Below are 23,921 nucleotides of genomic sequence, written 5' to 3' on the forward strand. Positions count from 1 at the left end.
AGATAAACACAATTGTTTATGTCTCTCCTTTCATCCCTCTCTCTGTTCACTTGTTAAAGGTTTAATTTTCTCTCCTTCGCTCCAACTTCCTTCCCCTCCTCACTTTTCTTACTTTTCCCATTACCTAAGACGAGCCATTCTCTTTGGGGGAGATCGGTGGGATTTTTATTTGCAGCTACTGGCTGCTGCCAATGGTGGCGATCGTGCCACGTAATTAAAATGAGATCGGACGGTTGAGAATCAAATGGTTGGGGTTTATTCATAAATAAAATTCAAATTTTTACATTTTTAGGGGTTTAAAATTCTTATAAATGGATTTCAAACCAATTGATGTGAAGTTGGGCGGAGCCAGTGTTGAACATTGAGGGGCCAATGTTGGACTCACTATGGGTCCCACATCTGAATTATTTTATTATATTCGGATGTGTGTCCACATTAAAAATTTAGGTAAATTAACAGGAGAACTAAAATATAGATAATACAGTTATAAGTAAATTATAAAATAAAATATATTAAAATAAAGTAGAGGGGGAGAAAAACTTTAAAAAATCATGAAAGAAAAATGTGAGAAAGAAATTGTGGGAGAAATTGTCAAAAAAAATTGAAGATAGATTTGAAGTCTATTAACTAAATATGGGAAAACAATCAATTTCCATAAATTAAGGAGAAAAAGAATCAATGATTATGCTTAGATCTACTAATATTACTGGCTGAAATTCTAAACATCCAACTAATAAAATTTAAATTTTAAATTGCTATTAAGAATAAAAAATTTAGGGATTCAAAAATATATTCTAATCATCCAGCTAATAAAATTTAAATTTTAAATTGCTATTAAGAATCGAAAATTTAGGGATTCAAAAATATAATTAGATGATTACGATTAGATCTGAAAAAATTGATGGCTGAAATTTTAAATGAGATTTAAATTTTTATTAATATGAATTGAAATTTTAGAAGAAAGTTTAAGGATAAAAAAAAATCAATGATTATGATTAGATCTGATAAAATCAATGGGTGAATCTAACAAAATTTAAATTGATATTAGTAGAATTCAAATTTGAAAAAAAAAAAAGAACAATGAAATAAAAGAAAATTTCAATTATGCTTTTCGTAAAGAATACTAGAAAAATCGTAAGTGAGAGAGAAATGAATAATTTGAGAAATAGAATGAATACCTGATAATTATGGAGAAGATTTAGGAAGACTCCAGTGTCTACTAACTACTTTAATGTTTTGTGAAATCTTGTGAGATAAAAAAGAGAAATAAAATAGGAAATAAAATAGGAGATTCATGAGAGAATAAATAGAAATGAAAATATGAGAGAATAAATAAGGACAAATTCATATATCGTGAGTTAGTTTTTAATTAGGATTTAATTTTTATTCCTTAAAACTAGGGATTTAATGGTAAGATAATGATAAACTTTTATTCTTTTTAAGTAGTGGGCTGGGCCTAACCCGCCCAGGCCCAGCCCATAACTCAACAAGGATAGAAGAAAAGATCTCCAGTTGCAGAAACTTGTTCTATGTTGTAAGCCTCCACTTCCGAGGTCAGAGGATAAGGAGTTGAAACTCGAAAGAGAATCGCATTCAATTTCGCGGTTCTCAATCTCCCATGGCATCTCTTCCGATCTCGCAATGCTTTGGGGGGACTTCAATCTCCTCATCTCAACGTCTTCCACTTCCCGAATCCAAACCCAAAAACTTGCCGATCCCCACATCAAATCTACAGCTCCCAACCGCTTCTTCACCTATTACTGTCCAAGTTGCGAACTCTGAGACAACCAATGTACCGACGTTTCGGGACAAAAAACGAATTGCAAGCAACAAGAATGGAAAGGAAAAGGAGAGGGAAGCTCGGGAGAGGAAAGAACATGTTAACCGAAAGATTGCTTCTCAGAAGGCTGTATCAGTGATACTGCGGAGAGAGGCTACAAAAGCTGTCATCGAGAAGAAGGGAGGCCCAACCAATTCGAAGAAGCTTCTACCGAGGACTGTTCTCGAAGCCCTTCACGAGAGGATCACTGCTTTGCGCTGGGAATCTGCTCTCAAGGTTATTTCAATTCGAACTTGACCTGAATTGTGAACTGGGTTTTTCTTTTCTTTTTTTCTTCGTCGATTGATCAATTTTGATTGAAACGAAACAAATCTCAAAATAAAAGGTTGAAAAAAATCTACCAATAACAAACCCTCCCCCTCCCCCTTCTCTCTCTGACAGAAGGCAGCTTGGGGTTGGGTTGTTTATTAAATCTATACTACTCATTGCTCCATGGACATCCAGTGCTTCTTTGTGTAATTGTGGCAATACTGTTGGTCACTAAATTACGTTCTAGTTGTTTCACTATTGCTAGGAAGAAGAGTTTTTGAAACGGGAACAAGTAACTGAAGCTGGACTATCATCTCCTTTTTTATTAACAGAATATGAAATTTAACTATCTACTCGGCAAGAGGGCTTCTGTCTTTTTCTTTCTTCTTTGAGCAGTAAATGTCTCTGCATCGAGGATAGTGTCTGTTTTATGACTTCTTCAGGATCCACTTTTCATGCTGCTTGATAGGCTTGTAAGATTACTATGCATCATTTTGTGCATCGTATGTTAACAACCTTAAAAGAAGCGATTTTTCACCTGGAACCACCCTTTCACCACTAGTAAACTAGCATTTTATTGATGCGTATCAAATCGATCAAAGATGATCTGCTGGTGATTCATTGGATCGATGGATGAAAAGGAGAAAATGACAGGGAGGAGGGGACCTTCAGTGACAGAGAAGGAAGAAGAAAGAAAACCCCGAATTGTGGGGAAGAGAAAGGAAGGAGGCAGCCACCTCAATTTCAAACCAAATCAATTGTTCCATTCATTTAATTGTGGGGGAGAATATGCCTATTAAAATGTGTTCCCAACTGAGTGGCAGACTTCAAAAACAAATTTTAAATAGGACATTCCTTGCAATGGCTGTTGGAGGAGCCTCCTGCTGACTAAATAATTTAGTAAGAAATATAAAACTAACCAACTAATGCTCTCCCTTCCAGCCGAGGCTGTAAAAGATCCCCAAGTTTGATAAACATTAAAACTGAATTAACATAACATATGGAGACTGAAGAAATAGTGATAAGGCTCCTTGACCTGTGGGAAGAGAGGAACTCCTTAAACTAGATGGATAAGTACAAATAAGACATCCAAAATAGAGGATCAAGCCACATCCAATGGTGGTGATCATGTGTCTACATCATTTGCTCCTTGTTAGAAAAAACTCTCTCATTCCTTTTTTTTTCTTTTTCTTTTTTCTCTTTTTCTCTTTTTCTATTTTACAGCACTACTGATTCTTCTTTCAGTTCTCTTCTCGGTACCATATTTTGCCTGTATTACTGACTACATACTCCGTATAGCTCCTATTCTGTCATATACGTTTTTTTTTTTTTTAAGACTATGGAATAGAACTAATTGCCTCTCTAATTCTTCATATGGTAGAAATGTAGGTGTATAAATGCTAGAATGTCATATGTGCTTTTTTTCCTTTATTTAAGAACAGTGCAATAGAACTAATTGCCTCTTGGATTCTCCACATGGGAAAACTGCAGGTATTTGAGCTCCTACGTGAACAGCTCTGGTATAGGCCCAACAGTGGCATATACATTAAGCTTATTGTTATGCTTGGCAAATGCAAACAGCCTGAGAAGGCCCAGTCTTTGTTCCAAGATATGGTTGATGAAGGCTGCATAGTGAACCATGAGTCTTACACGGCCCTTCTTTCTGCTTATGGTAGGAGTGGCCTCTTTGACAAAGCATTTTCCATCCTCAACCTGATGAAGAAAACACCTGGTTGCCAGCCTGATGTCTACACGTACTCCATCCTAATAAAATCCTCGTTCCATTTCTCTGCCTTTGATCGAGTAGAGACTCTACTCTCAGATATGGCAGACCAGGGAATCAAGCCCAACACCATCACATACAATACCCTCATTGATGCCTATGGGAAAGCTGGCAGGTATCCAACCATTTACCCATTTGTCTGTTTATATTCTTTATGCACTGTCCTTCTGTCTAGATGCAAAGAGATTGGGCTCCTTGTTTATTTGTTATTTTTCTGTAAGATTTGAGGAGATGGAATCAACATTGATGCAAATGCTTGGCGAGAAGGACTGTAAACCTGATGTCTGGACCATGAACTCCTCACTCAGAGCCTTTGGGAGCAGTGGCCAACTTGAAACAATGGAAATGTGTTATGAAAAGTTCCAGTGCTCTGGGATCCGTCCCAGCATCAAGACCTTCAACATTCTCCTAGATTCATATGGGAAAGCCGGTGAGTATGAGAAGATGAGCTCTGTGATGGAATACATGCAGAAATACTACTTCTCATGGACAATTGTTACATACAATGTGGTAATTGATGCATTTGGTAGAGCTGGTGACCTGAAGCAGATGGAGTACTTATTCAGACTGATGAGGTCTGAGAGGATCCAACCCAATTGTGTTACACTATGTTCCCTTGTCAGATCCTATGGGCGAGCAGGGGCTGTGGAAAAGATTGGAGGTGTCCTAAGGTTTATTGAGAACTCTGATGTGATGCTGGATATTGTGTTTTTCAACTGCCTGATTGATGCATATGGAAGGATGAACTGCCTGGCAGAGATGAAACAGGTGCTCGTTTTGATGGAAAAGAAAGGATATAAACCTGACAAAATTACATACAGCACCATGATCAAGGCTTATTTAGATAGTGGCATCACCAGCCGTGCCAGGGAGCTTCGTGATGTAATGAACAAGAGGGAAGAAAATGGTTCACACTAGGATGAGCTATAAGGTGGTAACTTTGACCAGCACTGACATGCTTACTTTCTGAACTTCTTTTTTTTTTCCGTCTTTCAATTGTAAATTTTGCAAAAATAATAGGGGGTTGAAAGATTAGATAAATTGTCATTTTGTTACACAGATGAACATATTAGCAATTCTTTACCGAAAATCAATAAAGAGAAGCTTATTGTTATTTGTTTCTTGTTTTCACTGATCCAACCATTTTGTCTCTCTCTCTCTCTTCCTTTTTCCACATTGAGTTTAACTCTTAGAACGCCGGGGTTTAAAACTAAACGGCCGGGCCGAAAAGGTTCCTCCCCAAACCCCCTTCCCCCCCCCCCAAAAAATGCCCCCTGTTAACAAGTTCACCATCGTCGCATCCAAGGACCGAAAGCGCAGTTCCTCCAAATCGGCATCCAGTGGAAGTCTTATTGATCACATGAACTAGATAGCACACGTATGTAACAGTATACACCAGATTTGTCTTGTAAGTATATAAGATCCAATAACAAGTGTTCTTGAGCAAGGGCAATCAGATCCACTGAGTGGTTCAGTTCCTTGCATACTTCCGTGTCCATATCCTTGCTTTCTCATTATAAAGCTTCCTATTGCTGTTATAAAGGTGAGCAATTGGATTCAGCGAATTCTCTGTATTTGGATCAGTTAGGAAGGAGCAAATGGACAGTAAAACCTTGTCAATAGTCAAGGCAGGAGACCACTTTTCTTGCAACATGTCAACATGAATATCGCCATTCCCATCAATATTTGGATGATAGACCTACAGCAGAAAACATTAAATGGTTAGTACGAATCTGATAGGAGCAAACCTCTCAAATCTAACACTCAAGACCTACAGCAGAAAACATTAAATGGTTAGTACGAATCTGATAGGAGCAAACCTCTCAAATCTAACACTCAAATTGTTTTTATCTTTGTACTGAAAGCTTAATCTGAGACAACTAGAACCAAGAAAACAAAGCCCTCATACTATTCCATTCTTCATTCCCAAAATTGAAAGGCATTCCTTGTGGAATAAAATCAGTCATAGCCATGAAATCATGAACTTATGTCCTTCACATCTCTTCACTTCACGTTCATATTCATATAAACCAAAAAAACCCAAAGAAACACTTGTTTACCTTTGTCAGGAATTTGACTTTGGGAGGTTTGCAGGGGTAATTCCTGGGGAAACGTATAGAGAGAAAGAATATCACCTTCAAATGGAGTATCATCTGGACGCATGATTGCTCCCTGCCACTTAAAGATGCCATCACTAACAAGCCCACCACTGCAGTGACTTGGAGGGTCTCTTGTTATTAGTTCAAGTTCTCTCTGGAGTCTCCCCCTTGCAGAAAGTTTCAGAGAATAACAACCAAAGCGATGAGAGAGAGTCTTCATCTGCAGAACTGATTCCAGAACAAAACTAGGTTAGATAGTTGTGGCCAGATGCATGATAGAAGAGGTGGTTGATCAGTGAATCATGGGAACATAAACACCTGAGTATATCACTCAAGAAACCACTTTGGTTCTTTGAGTCATTTCTGTTTTCTTTTGCAGAAGTTGCTGTAGTTTGCTACATAGGACTCGTGAAACAAAGGTAGCTAATAGCACAGCCCTATAAAATGGAATTTACTAAGAACAGAAACATCTGATTAGGGAAGGATCAAAGTGTAACAAATTAATCTGAAAACCTTCCCTTTGATCTTTATCTTTTTTCAAATTCATATGACATGCAAAACTATCTACAGGAACCACTGAAATGCAGTATACTTTAAAAAAAGCTAAAATTTCGCATAATTCAGAAGTAAACCAATGGTTTGTATAATTAGTGCAATGAAAACCAATGAGAGACGAAATCTGGTTCATTTCTTTCAAAGTAATGAACTCCTGAAATGAACTTTAACTACTTTTTCTCAACTTAACACCAGATGTCTTCAGGAAAGAGTTATTCCCTTCTTTACCCATTTTCATTTTACATTGCTTGCTTTGCCCAAACTGACTGCTAAGAAATAGGACAAAGAACATGACTTTGTATCATACAAACTGGAACAAAAAGCAAACAGGAAAAAGGGTCTGGCTTTCTTGTCTTGGTTGATTGCCAGTTTCACTTCAAAATTGAATTCCATTGAGTTGGCATTCTGGTTCTCCATTTTAGTTGGCCAGTCTGGCTAGTTAAGAACTTGCCTAGGACAGTCTTTTTACTTGTAATTTAATACTTTGCCTTCCGTATATCTGAAAACTAAGAAAGAAACCCAAATTTTAAAAGGCTTACAGGAGAGAGAGAGAGAGAGAGCATTTCCTTCACTAGCAGACTCCATGTATGGTCTTGCCTAGAATAGTCTTGCTCCATTTATCTAATGACTTTATCTTCTATTTATCTATAAACTGAGAAAGAAACCCTAACTTCAAAAGGCCTATAAAGAGAGAATTTCTTCCCTGGCAGACTCATGGTCCGGCTGAAACACTAGTTAAAAGCTTACAAGTTACAACTAGTATAAGTTCCCCAGTGTTGCCAGAAGGATCACTCTTATGCATGGAAAGTTGCCGAGGATTCCAAATAAGAACCCATTAATATGACTAGCTTTTCTTCGAAGTCACCAAGTAATCCTTAACTCCTTCCCAGGACCTAGGAACACTCATGGTCTGATGGTCTGGTGGTCCCTGCATTAATAACACTTTAAAAGATCAAAACAGAGCTCGCCTGCCAATTTTAAGCCATTTCTAGGAGATGAGTTGGGTTGTTCTTGTAGGTGAATAGATCTGGTCACACCCCCGACTCGGCTCCCCGCGGGCCACCACAAAGGGTGGGCCCCACCACGAAGAAAAAAAACCCTCCCCACCACCCGGGCCCCCTGTTTTTGTGGTGGTAACCCGTCGCAGATCCGGACTCGGTGAATAATGGGTTGACTGGCGAGTCCAAAGCTTATTCTGGGCCATGCTTCATTTTACCTTAACTGGTTCAGCACTCTCTTAATTTTAACGTGACCCTGTACTTCCCAAATGGGGTCTGTTCGGTTTTTCTCTCTTTCCCAGTTACCTCTGTGCTTAGAATATTAGTAGGGAATGGAAACTTGGTCTTGTCCTTTCCAGTTCATAGTAAATTCGGTAGGTGCGCAGCTGGAGGGCAAATACCTGACACAAGGTTAGAATTCAAGCTCTTCTAGAGTCCAAGATCAGACAAGAACCCACCAAACAAAATTCTAGTTACACCAAAGTTCAACTCTGGAAGTAAATTGTAGGCTTGAGCTAAGACTGGTGAACCAATTTGCAACATTATTCATCTGCCGATCTTTGAAGGCTTTTGTCCCATCATGGCAGGTTGGCAGCGCATCAAGCACTGCATTGAACAGCTATAGAATTGAAAAGAACGGTTTTCCAAGGTCACCCATCACAAACAACACACAGCTAGGAAAGAAGATAACAGCTGTGCAATGTAAGATCTCAATAGACTGCTAGTAAGTAGCATGGCACTCTTAAAACCAGAAAGGGTAACAGTTTGGAAACCAAATAAGCCAACTCCCAGTTAAACTACACAAAATTCAAAGCATGGCAATCTTGAAATCAAATAAGGGCCTAGACTGAATTGGCACCGGGCTATACAAATTGCCCAAAACTAAAATGAGAAATGGGTTTACTAGATTGGATGTATCACTTTCTAACAACACCTTCTAAAATCTGCTGCCTTCTTTTTTCTCTTGTGGGGGTGGGGTTTTTGTTTGCTAACACTTCCAAGAAACAAGAAAAAAAAAACATTTGTAACTAGAGACCTGCTTTACAAAGACATCCGAAAATAAACTTGAGTCGAAACAGAAGAAACAATGCCTAATTCTACACATACATCACAATGCGATGAACTGAAGCTGAAATCCCTTCAAGATGTCTACATGAACAGTTGGTTTTTATTTTATCGGCTCCAGAACATTCCCCAATCCGGCACTCTGACCATTGTCCACATCTACCTTTACATCCCTTTTCTGCAACTCAGAATCACCTCCCTCAGTGGAGACACCTGGAGCTACATTGCTAGATTCAGAACAATTTTCTGCCGATGGAGATATTTCAACTTCTAAATCCTTCCCTGGAGTATTCTCCTCCTCAGAAACAGAATGTCCAGAACTACTTTCACTCTCAATAGTATGAAGGGAATCACCTTCTTCAGCATCCATGTTTGGATGTGCTTCCACCATAGCTACATCCAACACTGCATGCCTCTGCTGGATTGGAACTGCATCACTGATAACTCTTCCAGTTCTCTGACTCTCCCTGTATACCTCCATTTCACTTCTGTATCTCTCTTTGTCCTTGAAGCCTTTTTCCTGGTAAACCTGAACACCACAGGCCAAGAACAATAGAAAATTTGTGAATATTTGAGATTTTACAGATGAAACTCATCACAAAGAAATGGCAGTTTTTCTTACTGCTTTTTCAGTCTCTGTCAGTTTGCTCCACAATTCACCAATCATCTTACTAATTTCTCTATCCTTTCCGGGATGAAGCAGCTTCAGCCTCGCATGTTGCTCAGCAAAGAAGAAGTTATAGCCACTTCTGTTAGGTTTTGGGTGGGCAGGATCCCGCCTTCTCATTTCTGATTTCTTTCGACGCCTACGGCGCTGAGGCCCCACTGCTGCTGCATCCTTGCTACTATTATTGGCAAGAAAACCAGAAAACTGTGGCACCTGGCTGACTGAGAATTCATTAACATGATATAGAACACCTTTTAGATGCCGTGTACCAACCATAACAGTGACAAGGTAACCATGATCAAATTTTCCATCAATAACACCAACCACAGTACAACCCACAGGTGGACTTGCTGCACCATCCAAAGAGAGGAAATGGTTCAATATCTTAAACATGCAACAGAAAAGCACTGATGAAAACAAGAAATATATTATAGATAATAGATGGGCCGAAGCCTATTGTCTACGTAAAAAATGAAGGCGTTAAGAGAAGAATAAACCACCAGGCATGAACTCCATGGAACTTTTCTTTCGTTTGACAGTCATACTTCCTTGAGCTTCTACTGATGGTAACACCGGTTCAAGTGGCTTTTGAGGTTGAATTGTCATGGGAGGTGGTGTCTGCAAAGAAACTGCAACAAAGTTTCATCAACAGTCATCATAGATTTAGGAAACAAGTTTCCTTTCTCCTTTATGGCTTCATTCAGGCATTTACAGCAAAACATTAACATCCAAAAGAATGCCAGAAGTTAAACATTCTCACCAGTTGGTGGTGGCGTCCAACCTTGGGCACCAAAGAAGTAAATCTGCTCAAAGTGATGAAGCAAGGAAATGTAGTACTTTCGCAGGACAAAAGATGCATTTGTAGCTGTAGAGGGAAAACTGAAAACAGCAGTTATCTCTTTCCATCGTCTCTCTTTAATGACCTGTATTGTTTTGGAGCCAACAAGTAAAATATGAAATAAGAAAACTTCATTTTTCAACTAGATTGTAATGGACCCACTTTTCCTTCTTGGCCTTTTTTTTTTTTTTTGGGCAATCAGCAAAGCTAGGTTAATCTGTGCCTTGAAATGCGCCACAACAAAGGAACTAGAAAAGGAAATCACAAGTTTGACCCGGAAGAGGGTGGGAACTGTAAAAAGCCTCAGAAATAGCAAGCAGACATCACAATAGTTCAAATTACTATAATAATAATAATTGGCCAAGAAGTCATTATGGCAACATCCAGTTTCATGTCTTCTGGTAGCAAACGAAAACCTTAGTGAAAAAGGATCATAGGTCACTTGTTGGTTGTTCATCAGCGTACTCACTCAGTAGTTGAAGTAAAAATGATCACCACTCATAAAGCAAATTTTGTTTTCAAAAACTTCTTCCTTCCCAAAATTACACGAGATGGCAAGCACTACAAACCACTTGTTTCTTAATTTTATCTACAGGTAGGAGTGTTGGTCTTATTTTCAAATGGGATTAAGAAAGAATGTAGAACTTGTGCTCTTTGTTAACATTACCATGAGAGCATTTTTGTGCCAATGATCATAACTTGGCAATTTGAACATTAATGTAAGACCAAATCGCACTCATAAACGGTAGGTTTCCCAACAGCAGCTAGAAGTCAAGAATTCAGACACCAATCAAGACTGGTGGGTCTCTTAAGACTCATCAAACCCTGGAAACCTCTGGTCAAGTCATAGAATTAGAAGCTGCTGCTGAAATAACTCGAAGTCACAGGAACTAGAAACTAACTCAAAATAAGAAGTTCAATAAAATCAAACAAGGCAGCAATTCAGTTTCAATTTTTTATCAAATGGAGGCCAATGTGAAGGGATGTTGTTCTCCGAATTATTCCCCTGATCTGAAGAAAAGTTGCAGAGATGCAGGTCTTCCAAGCAGGCAGCCGTAGGAAATTCAAATTGAACAAACCAAGTCAAGTCTCAGAATTAGAAACTAACTCAAAATTAGAAGGCTTAAGGATAAAATCTAATGAGTCACAGAATTAGAAACCAACTCAAAATTAGAAGGCTCAAGGATAAAATCTAATAAGTCACAGAATTAGAAACCAACTCAAAATTAGAAGGCTTGAGGATAAAATCTAAAAAGGCAAAAGTTCAGTTTCAAATTTGGCAGGAAAGAAAAATCTACATGAAAAGGATGCTGTGCTCTGAATATTCCCCTGATCTGATGAAAAGGAGCAGAAATACAGATCCTCCGAGCTCCAGCAGGAAACTTACAAACCAACCATCCACAAACCTGTTCAGGAGGTATCTGAAACTCCAGCAGATATGGATTCCTTGGTGATTTAGGGGAGGAATTGGATAGGTGAATATATCTCAGAACTGCAGCTTTATTGGATCTCAGGTTGCAAGGGTCAGCAAGGCAGGCTTGATCAATAAAAGAAAAATAAAAACCAACTGGCAGCATGAATGAAGTTGACCACAAACACTGTTAACAAGAACAGTAGCACATAGGCAACATCATTCTTTTATGCATCAAAAAAAAAAGTCTGTTTCTCATTTTCCTTGAGGACATTGACAAATGCTGTAGGCTGCATGATTCAAAATTTTAAGCTCCACACAAGCCATGATTTACCAACAGTTGCAAGGTAAATCAAAAGAAGAGCCAAGAGAGTCCCCAGCAAGGTGTGTCATACTCTCAAAAGTAAAGGACAGATTACAAGTAGACATGTCTAAATTAGAAAAAACGATCATATCATTTGTCCTCAAAAAAATGGTCCCATAGTTAGACCAACTCACCCAAGAAAACTATTCAGCCTCATTCAATAAAAGCAATCACCCTAGGGTTTTCAGAATCTGGTTAGGTAGAATCGATATGATTTATAGTTAATTGTGCTAAATAACATATTTCAATTCCAATCTCCATGTTAATACAAAGAAATATCAGAAATTTTGACCACAATCTAACCCCTTTTTTTGAAATGTGATTAAATGGTACACTAATGACTAGCACCATACAGTAGAACATACAGTAGAACATGGATAGTTGATGCAAATATGAACAACTTATACAATACAGTGTAAGAGCAGTGGATTATTTCGTCTAACCTGTTCAAGTCCACCCCGGGAAGAAACCTCTACAAAAAGCCGGTGTAAGTCTAGTTCCTTGCCACCTATTGTTGGAATCCTAAAAATACAATAGCCATGAAAACAATGAATGTCAAAAGATGTTCCAACATACTTGTAAAGAGAAACTAATGACAATACAATAAATAGGTTACACAAGGTCACTATCATTCCAGAACTTGGTCCCCCCAACCCCCCAGAAAAAGACTGCGCCAATATATTACTAAGAAACTACTACATTGAAGGCCATGTTACTTTCTAATAAAGGAAATAGAAGCATTAATGAAGAGAAAGTACAAATCCAGATGGGACTACGCAAGATCTTTTGCATCATGTCTTGCTTTACTAAGTTCCTTCAAGAGCAAGTTCTTAATAAAAAAAAAGAAGGCCAAAACCTTCCAATGCTTTGGATGAAGAAGTAAGCTAATAGTTCTGTCTTCTTTTGAACATTTCTCATTTGTTTGTAGTTCAGATTACGGTCTTCAGTTTTCTTTTTCTTTTTATTTTTTCCTTTTTCTTTTTTCTTTTTTTCCCTAATGCAACTGTAGTCTCTATGAAGTTGCAAATAATTTTCCTTTTCTATCAAAACAAGGATATTAGGGAAAATCTAAAAGAATAGACATAACACCCAAAAAACTTAAATTTACATATAATCGTGCATTTCTTTTCTCTAGATATGTAAACGACATAAACAAACATATTGTAGTTTTACATCCATCATATTTCTTACCGAAGACCCAATTCCACAAGTTTATACTTTAAATGGAACATGATCAATACCAAGTAATGTGTGTAACTCCTTCTAGTGGGTGGGTGATTAGTAGTTGATAATTTCATCAACTTGAGTGAAGCTCAAAAGTTGCTACCTAATTGTAACTCCTTCTATTGATAGCAAGCTTAGTTGTCACATAAAAAAGGTAGGGGTCCTTAATGGGACTACCCAGATTCAACTCAAAATTATGCCTTTGATGTCAGCAACCTTCAAACTGACAAAAATCAAACGGTGATGCAAGTATAACTGGGTAACAAACAGATGTTGTCATCTAATTGCTGACGATTAAATGGACATCGGTTCCTCACAAAATGGTAGAATCCACCAAAACCATAACATATCTCTTTAAAAGCCTTGCACAATAGGTAATAGGTCAACTGTGATAAATATCTAACACAACAGGATATAATTGCCAAGCCTTTTGGTTACGCTACCTGGACACTTGAAATTACGAGCCTCACCAATGTGATATGAAGATATCGATTTTGATGTAGACACACCAAGTACTACAGTCACACCACTCATAGTTCCACTAATCTACCGATAGTAGTCTACTGCTGCTACTACAAATATATGTATATGAAGAAACAACTACCTACTCATACATACCTATATGGCTAATTTGATCTTCGTTTAAAGTTCAAATTAATTTTTGGCCATGATAAAACAGACGAAGTACAGCAAAGAGAATACATATAAATCATTAACAACATTCATACATATCTGTAAGAAAAATTAGTTATACAATACATAAAAATATGGAAACTTCTCCAATCGAATAATTATTTTATTTCAATCATATGAAATTAACAATAAAATATATAGCACTAAAGCTCTATGTACCTCAGTCCCCATCGAGGCCTCACCAAGTCTGACACCTTAGAACAGAGCTTGTTTCTAACACCCACAACTTTCTTGATATAAGGAAAGTTATTCTACAATGACACTAAATTATTTATATCAATAGAAAGGTAGGGAAAAAATTATTTATATCAATAGGTAACATAGAAAAACCACGTTCAAAAATCTAAAACAGAAGATTCTCTATAAGCTTGAGTTGCTGAATCAGGTACTTGCCTAATCCAACTCGTCAGCTCGTTGTTGGTTTCTAAACACCCTCAACCATGTCAATGTAAGATAACCCTTTAGGTCCCACAAGAAAAGAAAAATCTGCAATCAAACTCACACCTAAATCAAAGGCAGAATGGGAACAATCACCAGGTTGGCATTTTATGAGATTCAATGAGCAAAAATGATTACATTATTTAGGACCCATGATGCAATGCTGCCAAACACATTACCTTGTAATCTTGTTCTTGTTTATCTTCATAGCACATTAAGAAATAATATATACTAAAGCTGCATTTTGTTGTCTAGAGATGGATAGAAAAGAAAACAATTCTATTTGTATGGTAAAAATGGGGGGAAATGAAAATAAGATACAAATATAGATTAATAAATCCAAGATAAAGGAGAGACTTTCTACAAGAAAGAGAGGGGAGACCTCATAAAATGCGTAGATATCTCAATTTTCCATACTTCGTTTTATATTGGTGTTATTGTTTTATCAAATTGAACCAATTCAACCAAGAAATGATAAAATGTGTAGATATTTCAATTTTCCACGCCATTTTATTTTGGTGTTATCGTTTTATCAAATTGAACCAATTCAAGCAATGGTTCAATTTAAGTGATTTTAGGGGTTTTTCTTGAAGTACTTAGTTGGGCTTGATTTTTTAGTCACTTTTTGTTCTACTCAATTTAAGTTACCTAATAAGTTAACGATTGGGTATAGGGTTATTGAACACAAATTTTTTTCTAAAGAAAAGGCTATTTGCTGCTCTTTTCCATTGAAAATTTTGTTTGAGTTACATCAAGGCTGGTTGGATTGATGTGTGACCTGTGATCCAATTGACATCTTGCTGTGTGAAGCCTGATCGTAAAGGAATAGGTATTCACACTGGTCGACAACTTCCAGTGGGTAGTCCAGGTGGTTTTTTTGGTTCTCTTTTGAAGCTCTTCACTATTGTTTAATTTGAATTTGTCCCTATGATCAAAGTTGGAGGTATTTTTCTGGCATTCATCACCAACAATAAGTTTGAACCATCTGCAGCCCCTCTGAATCTCCTAATCTCCACAACCTTAATCCTAGACTTCCCTCATCTCTGAACCTATTTCCCAAACTCTAAGCCCATCAAATACCAAACCAACCATCAAAACGGTTCCCAGTTCAATAGTACTCACTGGCCCACCCTCAATAGGAAACTAGATCCAAGCAGATCACTCATTTGACCACAAGAAACTCTAGCTTCCCTCATTTTCCTCTTCTCAAATACCACAGCCCTGCCACCAATTCATTACAGCACACTTCCCACCATTGAATCTTGACAAAACCCTCACTGAAAGACTCCCTTTCATCAATTGATCTAGACCATACCATCAAATCCTAACATCCCTTAAACCCTAACCCTAATTTGACCCAGAGAATTTACCATGTTCATAGCAGACCCTAGTTATTAGTTTCTGAACCACATTAATTCTCCTTGGGTTGGACAGAAATATACAGATTCCAAAATGCTCCTATCACACTTATCCGCTTCATCCATCCTATTTAATTCTTTGTGAAACATAATCCTCCATATCACCTTTTTTTTATGATAAAGCCTACATACCTAAGATAATCACTTTCCTAGATGTTAACTCTGTTTACTCCGGTCCTCAGCACTTCTACATGGGAGCTATTTTAAACAAAATACACAGGACAGCTTTACAGCAAGAAGCAACAATATGGGTAGATATTACAAATTTGTATGTGATGAAAAAAACTGGATGACAAATCTACGGGAGGCAAACTCTCCCCATGCCCTCTGTACTAGATTGAAATATCCTTCGAAGATCAAACAGGGTGGTATCTTGCTTATAATGTAAACTTAACAATCAAAGCTGAAAGTAAAACCATTTCGATCTAAATTGAAATTAATGTCGTTTCATATTTGAACTAGAGGACAGAAACTAGAACCAAAAAAAAAGAAAAAAGTCCTGACAAGATAACTTTCAGCCTTACATAAACTTGGTTCCCATGGAACAATGGAGCTTCTCCAGAGAATCCATGAAAAGCTTTCGATCTGCTACAACATCTGGGTACTTCGCAAGGGGGGAAGGATATGGTCGATAGTTCGGCGGTGTCTCTCTAACGGATACTGGGCTAGCATTACATGCAGAAGACGACACCATTGCCAAATCTCTCCTACCACTCGGACACTGTTCCTCCGTTCCTCTTCCCCTCTCAACCATATCTCGACTGCGCTGTTCTTGCCGAAACGTTTATGGATTCTGAGACTCGTAACTGCATGCATTAGAAAAGAAAATGAGTTAAAAGAAAAAAAAATCAACCCAAAAAGCCAAAAAAGGTGTTCCACCTTATTGCATGCAAAACCAGAGGCGTACACAAGCAGATAATACAGGGAGACCACATCAATAAGCACGAGATGGAAAGTGCATCAAAACAAAAAGACACCAAGGAACCCAGACAAACAAGCATGCCAATACCAAAAACTCGTGAACCAATACCAGCATAGAGCAGCAGTTATGCTCTTCATCAACCACAGAAGTTAAGAAATGGCATCTTGAAGAGATGGAGAGAGAAAAACACAATAGAAGAAACCCTAGATGTAATAACCCATAAGTACAAGCCCCAGTCACCATATAGAGATTCAGAGCCTGAAAAGTCTCCATCGTACAACAAAACTGGCTCTGCAGCCATGAATCAACCAGCTTTGAAACAGAGACAGAGGATTAGAGGAACAGGAGAAGGGCCGCCTATTGTGCTTTAGACCACTATAGGGATACTGCAGAGATGACTCTACAATGCAAAACCCAGGTTATGCGTCTCCAGCCATTAATAACTCTGCTCTGCACTGACATGACAATAACTTGTATTTGTGTCTCACTCTTGAGACCCGACATTGTTCAACCCTTCTAGTCCTTGAAATACCTTGAGGATGACAGTAATGAAGAAAACATCTTTACTTTTCAGAACAGCACCCCATACCCGTTACCACAGATTTGACCTTTCAAATCAAAATGTCTTCATTCATGGATGAAAACCAAAAAACCCAACAACAAAAAATGATCTTTTCCCCAGTTGTATAATCCATGGTCTTTTAATATACATTACTGTATGTGAAATGGAAATGAAAAAATAAGAAGCAACAACAGAAAGGAAACTAACCAGAAGAAATAAGAATATGTACAGTCATACACTATACACCCTTTTTGATGATATCAGAGGAAAGGAAAACGCAAAACCTACCATTAAGTTAAAGAGATAGTTTTAAAGGAAGCAAGGAGGAGAATCAACGTATATACATACAAGGAGGGTGTAAAACTAACCCTAAAAGAGGAGACAAGAGAAAATATTAAAAAAAAAAAAGATTAAAAACCCAAAACATTGATTAATGGTGATAGATAAGATTTCCTGTGAGGAGAGGAGGAGAAGGCAAGCAAAAAAATAGTGTCTTTTTTTTAATTTTGTGAAAAACAAATCGTGTCATGACTCCCCAGAGTAAACGGCACATCTCTCGATCTCATCATCATATTCATGGGATTAGATAAGAAGGAAACAGACGTGTGGTGGCGTAACAGCAGTGGTTTTGGATTTAATACAGACCATTTAAGCATTTTCACAAACACATTAGACCCAGTCTTCTCACCGTTTGGCTTCAAATTATTTCCATCATATTATTTTCAAACAAAAAAAAGGCCTTTTTTAGGTTTCAGAAAACACTTTTGACCAGCCAACCCCTATTTTAAGGATATCTAATGTCTTTATTATCACCTACCGTTTTCCCTTTTATTATGTCATTAATTATAGAAATATTAAATTATTATTAGAATTTATTATTTACTTTAACGGTAAGAATGAATTTTTATTTATTTTTATTTTTATTTAATTTTTTTGGCGAAAATTGAAATCCTGAACTGCACTGTTGGTGGTGGTTGGTTGGTTGGTTAGTTGGCGTTAGGGTAAGCGGGACCCACCACAAGATCTGCTCTTTCTCATCCTCGTTTACAGTTTGCAATTTGGATACGAGCATCATCGTACACTGCACCACTGTAACCAATAAGAACACAGAGAAAAGTATAATCAGCCATCGTGATGGTTCTTAGTGGGACACATGAGTTGTACTTCCGTTTGTTTTTTTTTCCGGTACAATATCTCTTTTTATATATAAAATATGATAAATTATTTTTTTTTTTTTTTTTTCTTTTTTTTTTGTCTAAGGTGCATAGTCATCTCGCCAGCTTGTCTGCACCTCGATCACATCCTCAAAAGAAGCTTTGTAGTCCCACAAGGATCGAACCCATGACCTCTCCACTAAGAAATATGGATCTTACTACTCTACCAATCCTATATTGACATTATAAATGAGAAATTACACATACTACTAGTAAGGGTTGAATCCATGACCTCTCCTACACCGTCGATGTAGGCCTACAATCCACCCTTGATTTGGTATTTTATATGAATTTGGCATAACTGTGTATTCTATCAATATTGGATGTTCACTTTTTGCTTTTCGAAAAATTACCCAATACCCACAATTAGTTTTTTTGTTAAGTTTGAATGCAAAATGATGGATTTGCCCTTATGTATGATAAACTGTCATTCTTGCCCTTTCCCTCTCACTCACACTACCCAAACTCTTAGGTAGGTGAAGGGGGAAACTTTTACCCACATTTGATTTTTATGTTAAGTTTGAATGCAAAATGACACATTTGCCCTTATGTGTGGTAAATTAACGTTATTGCCCCTTCTTTCTCAGACTACCAATCCATTAGGTTCCCCATTCACCATCTTCTACATAACCTTCGCTAAAAACCGCCTACCACCACTGCAACCACCAAACCCCCTCCCCCTGCTTGCGACCACCACCCCTACCTCCCCCCTGGGTTAGAGTTCATTTGTATCGATCATTTCTAAAACCCAGACACAACCCTTGTTTCTATGATATAATGTTTAATTTGAAAATTCTGCAACTTATTTGCTTATACCCGAGGTTTAAAGTAACGTTTGTATCGTATTGTCTAATACGTATCGTTATCACAATCCTACAATCATACATGCCGATGCGTATCTAAACTTTTGTTATTTCCGAATCGTCTATGTGATACACACCGATACATTGTGATATAATGCAATACACAATGATAAATACCGATAAGTATCGATCCAGCTTAAAAGAGGGGAAAAAGTCTGGTCTCGTGGCAAGTTGTAGACACAAAAATGAGTTGCAGACTATTGCTTTTCTTACTATCTGTGCATATAGTATATCAACTTGCCCATTGGCTCAAATCTTGTACATGGGGAGAATTTTCTTTGATTTACACACCCCAAAACTTAGGAGAACTAAATGTTCAAACTAAATAATGTGTTATGTCAAAGACTATAGTAGAGGTGGTCTTTGGTGCACATGGAAAATAAGGATCTATTCTTAAAATATGTATTAGTTCACATTTAGTTATCGTACATTAAGCTATGTTTGATTGCTGTAAACAGATCAGTGATGTAACTTGTCTTGTATTTCAAGAACCCTTTTTTTGTAATATAAAAAAGGTGGTGAAGACTGTGAGCACTCTACTCAAAAATATGGAAGTAAAAAATGACAATCTTGATTAAATTTGAAGTCAATATTCTTGAATATGCAACAAGTTGGAAGCATGAATTGCCTTGTCATTTTCTTTTTCTTTTATCTATTGCTCTTTACTCATCTCTCGTTGCTCCATTTTTCTTTTGCTAATTTCTACTTATTTTTTGCCTTAACTTTTGTTCTCTTAAGCCTTGGGTTGTTTACTAAACAAGTCTCAAAATATCACTATGTTGTCTTTTTTCAATCCATTCGGTTGCATATTTTGTTTCAACTCATTATGTTGATTATCCCGCGTGATTACACCGTTGACAACACACACTCATCTAAGAGAACAATTGTCAAACCTCTTAGGCATTTGAATAGACTAGAAGATGCGTTTGACACCAATTCGAGCAAATGAGTGGGGTGAAACCTTTAATTTTTGAAGGCATAAACTGCTTCATGGCAATCTGCAAGCCGTGTAACTAGCTGTTGCAAGATAATGAGTTAGACAATTGAGCCTCCCAATTGATTTTTTTTTTCTTTCTTTTTCTTATGGCTATCTACCTTCTTTCTCAATATAGAGTATATTGTTTTATATTTAAATTAGATTATTTTCATGTATATATATTGATCATTTCTATTATATTATTCACCCATCGATACGTATATTTGATACGATACGATACAATACGAACCGAAACGTCTTTAAAATCACACAACCGATACATTACCGATATTGCGATACTTTAAACCTTGGTTATACCCAATGCCTCCTTGCTGGCTCTCCCATAACAAACCCTAGGATTCGGTTTTTAAACGATTTGTGTCCGCAAATTAAACGATAATCTATCATTCAAAAACTAAGGCTTATTAAAAAACTAAGGTTTATTTATTCATTTCCCCCCTTGCCATTTGAGCAAACATTTTTTGTGTGCAATCTTCTAATTTCGCTCTCACTGTCTTCCATCTTCCTAATCGTTGATCTCCATTTTCTTGGACAACCAGATGGTGAATAATCCAAGACTTTATAGCGATAAAACCCTGCTTTATAGCGGTAAAATTTCAATCAACAACCAAGGATTAGTCGGACAACTTGTATAGTCTTTATTTACCTTTTGAGAAAACCCTGCTTTTTCAGAATGCATTATCAAGCCAACTTCCTGTAAAGAAAAAAACATAATATGTGGCTAAGAATTATGTGCTATGAAACTAATAATTCATCCTTACAAATATTCATCTTTGTCCCCGCTCTCACTTTGGCGAAGCTCATGTTGCCTTGAGCATCATTCCCTTATGCTTTAAATGATGATTATGTCTCTTAGGTGCATTTGAACATGGGATTTGAGAGAGGGACTATAAAAATAATAATCAATAACCGTAATTTTTTTAATCTGAAACAGATAGCTTAAAAAAAATAAAGCTTTATTAGATATTACATAATTAATAAATATCATGAAAAACCAAGTGACAGGTTCATTATTTGAATCATTCTTAAAGCATTTAACATTCATTAATAACTATTTCACAACAACAAACCTACAATTCTTTTGAATAAGGCTCTCATAAGATTCAAAGAGTTCGTCAATTTACACACTCGTAGCATAATAAAATTTAAGAAGTTTAACAAAAATTGTAAAGGATTATCAACTCCACAAATCCGCATTTGACAAAATAAAGTGACAATGTTTTAACAACATTAATAGGACATGTTAGAACAAAAAAGAAAATGTGTAGATATACTTAAGCAATGACAACAAGAAGTGGAAAAATACTAAATTTCATAAAACTCAATCGTAAATCATGATCCAGTATAGCCATAGCAAGATGATTACCAATATATCCATAGTAGTTAAAAGCTCATAAAAATAATCGAACTTGGGAAGAATAACTATATAGAACCAGCATGAACATTGACAATTTTGCCTCGTTGCTGTTGGCAGAGTCTTGAAAATTATCGATGCCTTACCGAAAGACAAAGTAGAGATTCCCTACCTAAAAGAAGCATTTTGCTTGTAATTAGATCCAATGTAGCTTGATGGCCATGAAAGACTGGTACGTATTAAATCTAAAATGTTAAGATTTATGAGTTATTTTTGTGGAATATTTAATTTGAATTAAGTTTTTATATTAGGATTAATAAGAAAGATGGTTCATTGGGTTAATTATGGCAAGAAAATATAGGGTATAAATTAAAAAAGAAAGGTTTTAATAACTTAAAAAAAAAAAGAGAATGATGCAAATAATTTTGAAAAATTATTTGGGAAAAAAACATAAAGACGGCCGTAAAAGATGAGTATTAGATTTAACATTGTAGGATTTAAGAGTTGATTTAGATGTTGAGGTCTTAGATTTAAAATAGTAAGATTTAATAGTTAATTTTGGATATCGATAAATTATATTTAAAATTTTGTTTCCATATAATATATAATTTAAATTTAATTTTATTTACTAAGATTTGATTGATAAATATATTTATTGGGCTAATTATGGCAAGAAAATAAATGGGTGTAAATGAATAAAAAAAGGTTTTAATAACTTGACAAAATGAGAACCAATGGGGGTTGGTCCAAGTGGTAAGCAGCTTAGTCCGCTTAAACAAGGTTTTGGTATCGAATCCTTGTGGATGCAAAAAATCCCCACTGGGAGACTCACCCACCACAGCCAGGTGTGCGACGCTGGTCGAACACTAATTTAAAATGAGAAGGATGCAAATAATTTGGAAAAAATAGTCTATCGTGACAAAAGGGTATTGAAATGGTAAGGTATTTAATTTGTAGAATATGTAATTTGAATCAAATTTTATTTTTATGGATTGATAACAGAGAGATTCATTAATTAAGGCAAGAAAATAAAGAATTTGCACTAAAATATATTATCTTTATATTTGATTTTGCAAATTGAATAAAAATAAAAGAAAAAAGGGTACCAACAAATTGTGAGGAAAAAGAAAAATGATAAGAAAATTAATATAAACAAAAATTATTTGAATGAAAACAAATGATACAATAGTCAAAAGAAATATTTGCCAAAAGAGGAATACATGCTTTAATATAATAGTATGATATAAAGAAAAATTTACTTTTGAGTCACTTATTCTAGATTGAAATCACGTGTTCCCTCGTCAATGGTGGGTAAGTAGAGTGGTTAAAAGCCCAAACTCCCATGGGGAGGTATTGGGTTTGCACCCAATCCGACGATGTTTCATTTTCAGTATTAAAAAAGCACCAGTACAAAAAAAAACCACGTGTTCCCTCCTTGACATGTCACCGGTTAAATGACCAAAAAGCCTTCATATAAAAAAATAAAAAATAAAATACAAGTATAGCCTCGAGGAAAACCATGAATGAGGCGCCACCGAACAAATGATCTTATACAATAGAAATGGGATGCGTAGTTGGATTCGACACTCTTACCTTCTTGCAAGTCTGCAACTTTTCGTTGTGAGGGTTCTTCATCTTCCTATTGAATATAAATGGGACTGAGCTATGTGTCAATAGGGCATATCTGACATTATAGCCAAATCAAGTTCGACGATTGTTAGAGGAGCAGTGGACAAGTCTAGTCGAGATGGGAGAGAGATGCTTTAGCTTCAATCATTGGAGCGGGAAGGTCTATATGATAATTCATGTTATTTGGAGCCAGAAGAGCTGTTTGATAATTGATGTTAAATTATTGTCGTCATATCGACTTGGGGGGGGGATATAGAGCAGTTGATGGATTGAAGCCCTAGTTTGATTATTCTAACCACCGGATATGTGGGTGAAAAGGTCACATCACATCTCTACTTGAATTGGTGTCAAATGCATCTTCTAGTGAATGTCCAATGCCTAAGGGGTTTTTGTAGCTGTTCTCTTAGATTAACGTGTGTTATCAATTGTGTAATTACACGGGGTTATCAACATAATGGATTGAAACAAGATATGCAACTGAGTGGATTGAAAAGGACAGTAGAGTGAAAAAGAAAAATGGAGTTTTCCAAATCAGTGCATTGAAGACCACATTTACTGTAGTCTTTGACATAACACATTCTCAAGTCTGAACATTTAGTTCCCCTAAGTTTTGGGGGTGTGCAAATCTAGGAAATTTCTCGCCATATACAAGATTGAGTGTTACTGGGTGAGTTGATCTACTATATGCACAAATACTAAGAAAAGCAAGAGTTTGCAACTCATTTACGCATCTACAAC

At 36.6% G+C, this 23,921-nt stretch overlaps 2 protein-coding genes across 6 annotated transcripts; one reads left to right on the forward strand and one right to left on the reverse strand.

The window, feature by feature from the left end:
• Positions 1-1,505: 1,505 nt before the first annotated feature.
• Positions 1,506-5,000, forward strand: LOC149010410 (Pentatricopeptide repeat (PPR) superfamily protein). The gene is made up of 3 exons (XM_089163665.1): positions 1,506-2,056; positions 3,581-3,987; positions 4,094-5,000. Exons 1-3 carry the CDS (start codon positions 1,619-1,621, stop codon positions 4,788-4,790), a joined length of 1,542 nt encoding a protein of 513 aa, XP_089019791.1. The 5' UTR covers positions 1,506-1,618; the 3' UTR covers positions 4,791-5,000.
• A 3,407-nt stretch (positions 5,001-8,407) lies between these two features.
• LOC149010411 (high mobility group B protein 15-like) lies at positions 8,408-17,728 on the reverse strand. Of its 5 annotated transcripts, none has more exons than XM_089163670.1 (7): positions 17,495-17,728; positions 16,167-16,448; positions 12,313-12,391; positions 10,017-10,179; positions 9,757-9,885; positions 9,212-9,606; positions 8,408-9,118 (listed from the first exon to the last, which is right to left on the reverse strand). In XM_089163670.1, the coding sequence occupies exons 2-7, from the start codon at positions 16,394-16,396 to the stop codon at positions 8,693-8,695; spliced, it is 1,422 nt and encodes a 473-aa protein (XP_089019796.1). In that variant the 5' UTR covers positions 16,397-16,448; positions 17,495-17,728; the 3' UTR covers positions 8,408-8,692. The 5 variants fall into 5 exon arrangements, with proteins under 5 accessions (XP_089019796.1, XP_089019794.1, XP_089019792.1 ...); XM_089163668.1 differs by having other exon boundaries at positions 17,415-17,505; XM_089163666.1 differs by lacking the exon at positions 17,495-17,728 and adding an exon at positions 17,334-17,421.
• Between the last annotated feature and the right edge of the window lie 6,193 nt (positions 17,729-23,921).

Source organism: Hakea prostrata, chromosome 7 (genome assembly GCF_041222555.1).
Source record: "Hakea prostrata isolate BN-2017 chromosome 7, UWA_Hpros_2, whole genome shotgun sequence".
Classification (NCBI taxonomy): Eukaryota; Viridiplantae; Streptophyta; class Magnoliopsida; order Proteales; family Proteaceae; genus Hakea; species Hakea prostrata.